Source organism: Seriola lalandi, unplaced genomic scaffold, assembly GCF_002814215.2.
Source record: "Seriola lalandi dorsalis isolate HSWRI2012SDOR001 ecotype SW California unplaced genomic scaffold, Sedor1 jcf7180002054969, whole genome shotgun sequence".
Taxonomy (NCBI): Eukaryota; Metazoa; Chordata; class Actinopteri; order Carangiformes; family Carangidae; genus Seriola; species Seriola lalandi.
Genome location: NW_019525520.1, coordinates 964,957 through 965,912, shown reverse-complemented (window position 1 = coordinate 965,912; position 956 = coordinate 964,957). Strand labels below are relative to the sequence as shown.

Here is a 956-nt window from a genome sequence, read left to right as displayed (position 1 = left end):
CCCCCCCGGCCCCCTCTCCCTTTCTCTCTCTATATTATATTACATTTTATGAGAAGCCCGCTCAGGAAGAGAAGTGTGCAGCTTATACTAATACTGTAATCCTCCTTTTCCACCAGTGAAAATAACGTTTGTATTTTCTAAACTATGTTCGGTCTTTCAGGTGAGCGATGTCAGTCCCCTGAACAGGTGTGGTGCTCGTACCTCTGTTGGCCTTGCTGGGGTAGATCTTGGCGAAGTGTCTGTACTCGTCTGGAGGAGGGAAATCGTCCAGAGGATGAAACGAATACTTGGACTCAAAGTCATCTGTGGGAAGAGAGACAACACGTCTTTCATTTAACACCATTCAGATGGAGGCAGCAGAGGCCAGGTGTTCGAAGACAGAGGAGGAGGAGGAGGAGGAGGAGGGAGAGAGAGGAGGAGGAGGAGAGGAGGAGAAGTAGAGAGAGGAAGAGGAGGAGGAGGGAGAGAGAAGAGGAGGAGGAGGAGGAGGGAGAGGAGGAAGAAGGAGAAGAGGAGGAGGAGGGAGAGAGAAGAGGAGGAGGAGGAGGAGGAGGAGGGAGAAGAGGAGGAGGAGTAGAGAGAGGAGAGGAGGAGAAGTAGAGAGAGGAAGAGGAGGAGGAGGGAGAGAGAAGAGGAGGAGGAGGAGGAGGGAGAAGAGGAGGAGGAGGAGGAAGAGGGAGAAGAATGAAGCCATGAAGAGATGACGTCCAAACTGAATCAATAACTAAACACTGAACCTCTCACATGAGGAAACAAATCACGACAACAAAGATTTAAATCTTAAAGCAGCTGAAACTTCAATATTTTATTTTGAAACTGAAAACTAATTGATTAACAGAGAAAGTGATCAGCAGCAGTGATTAATCAATACAAGAAACGGAGCTGCTGTTGTGTTCAGGTGTTTGATGGAGAGACAGACCGACTCACCGACGAACGAGCGAGGGATGGAGGAGGAG

General features: G+C 48.8%; 1 protein-coding gene across 1 annotated transcript in view; it reads right to left on the bottom strand.

The window, feature by feature from the left end:
* Positions 1-956, bottom strand: part of LOC111646348 (WAS/WASL-interacting protein family member 2-like) — an 11,875-nt gene that overhangs the window by 2,638 nt on the left and 8,281 nt on the right. The window contains exons 8-9 of the mRNA XM_023395826.2: positions 928-949; positions 202-303 (exon numbers count right to left, since the gene is read on the bottom strand). Coding sequence (XP_023251594.1) covers positions 202-303; positions 928-949 — 124 coding nt within the window. The remainder of the gene's footprint in view (positions 1-201; positions 304-927; positions 950-956) is intronic.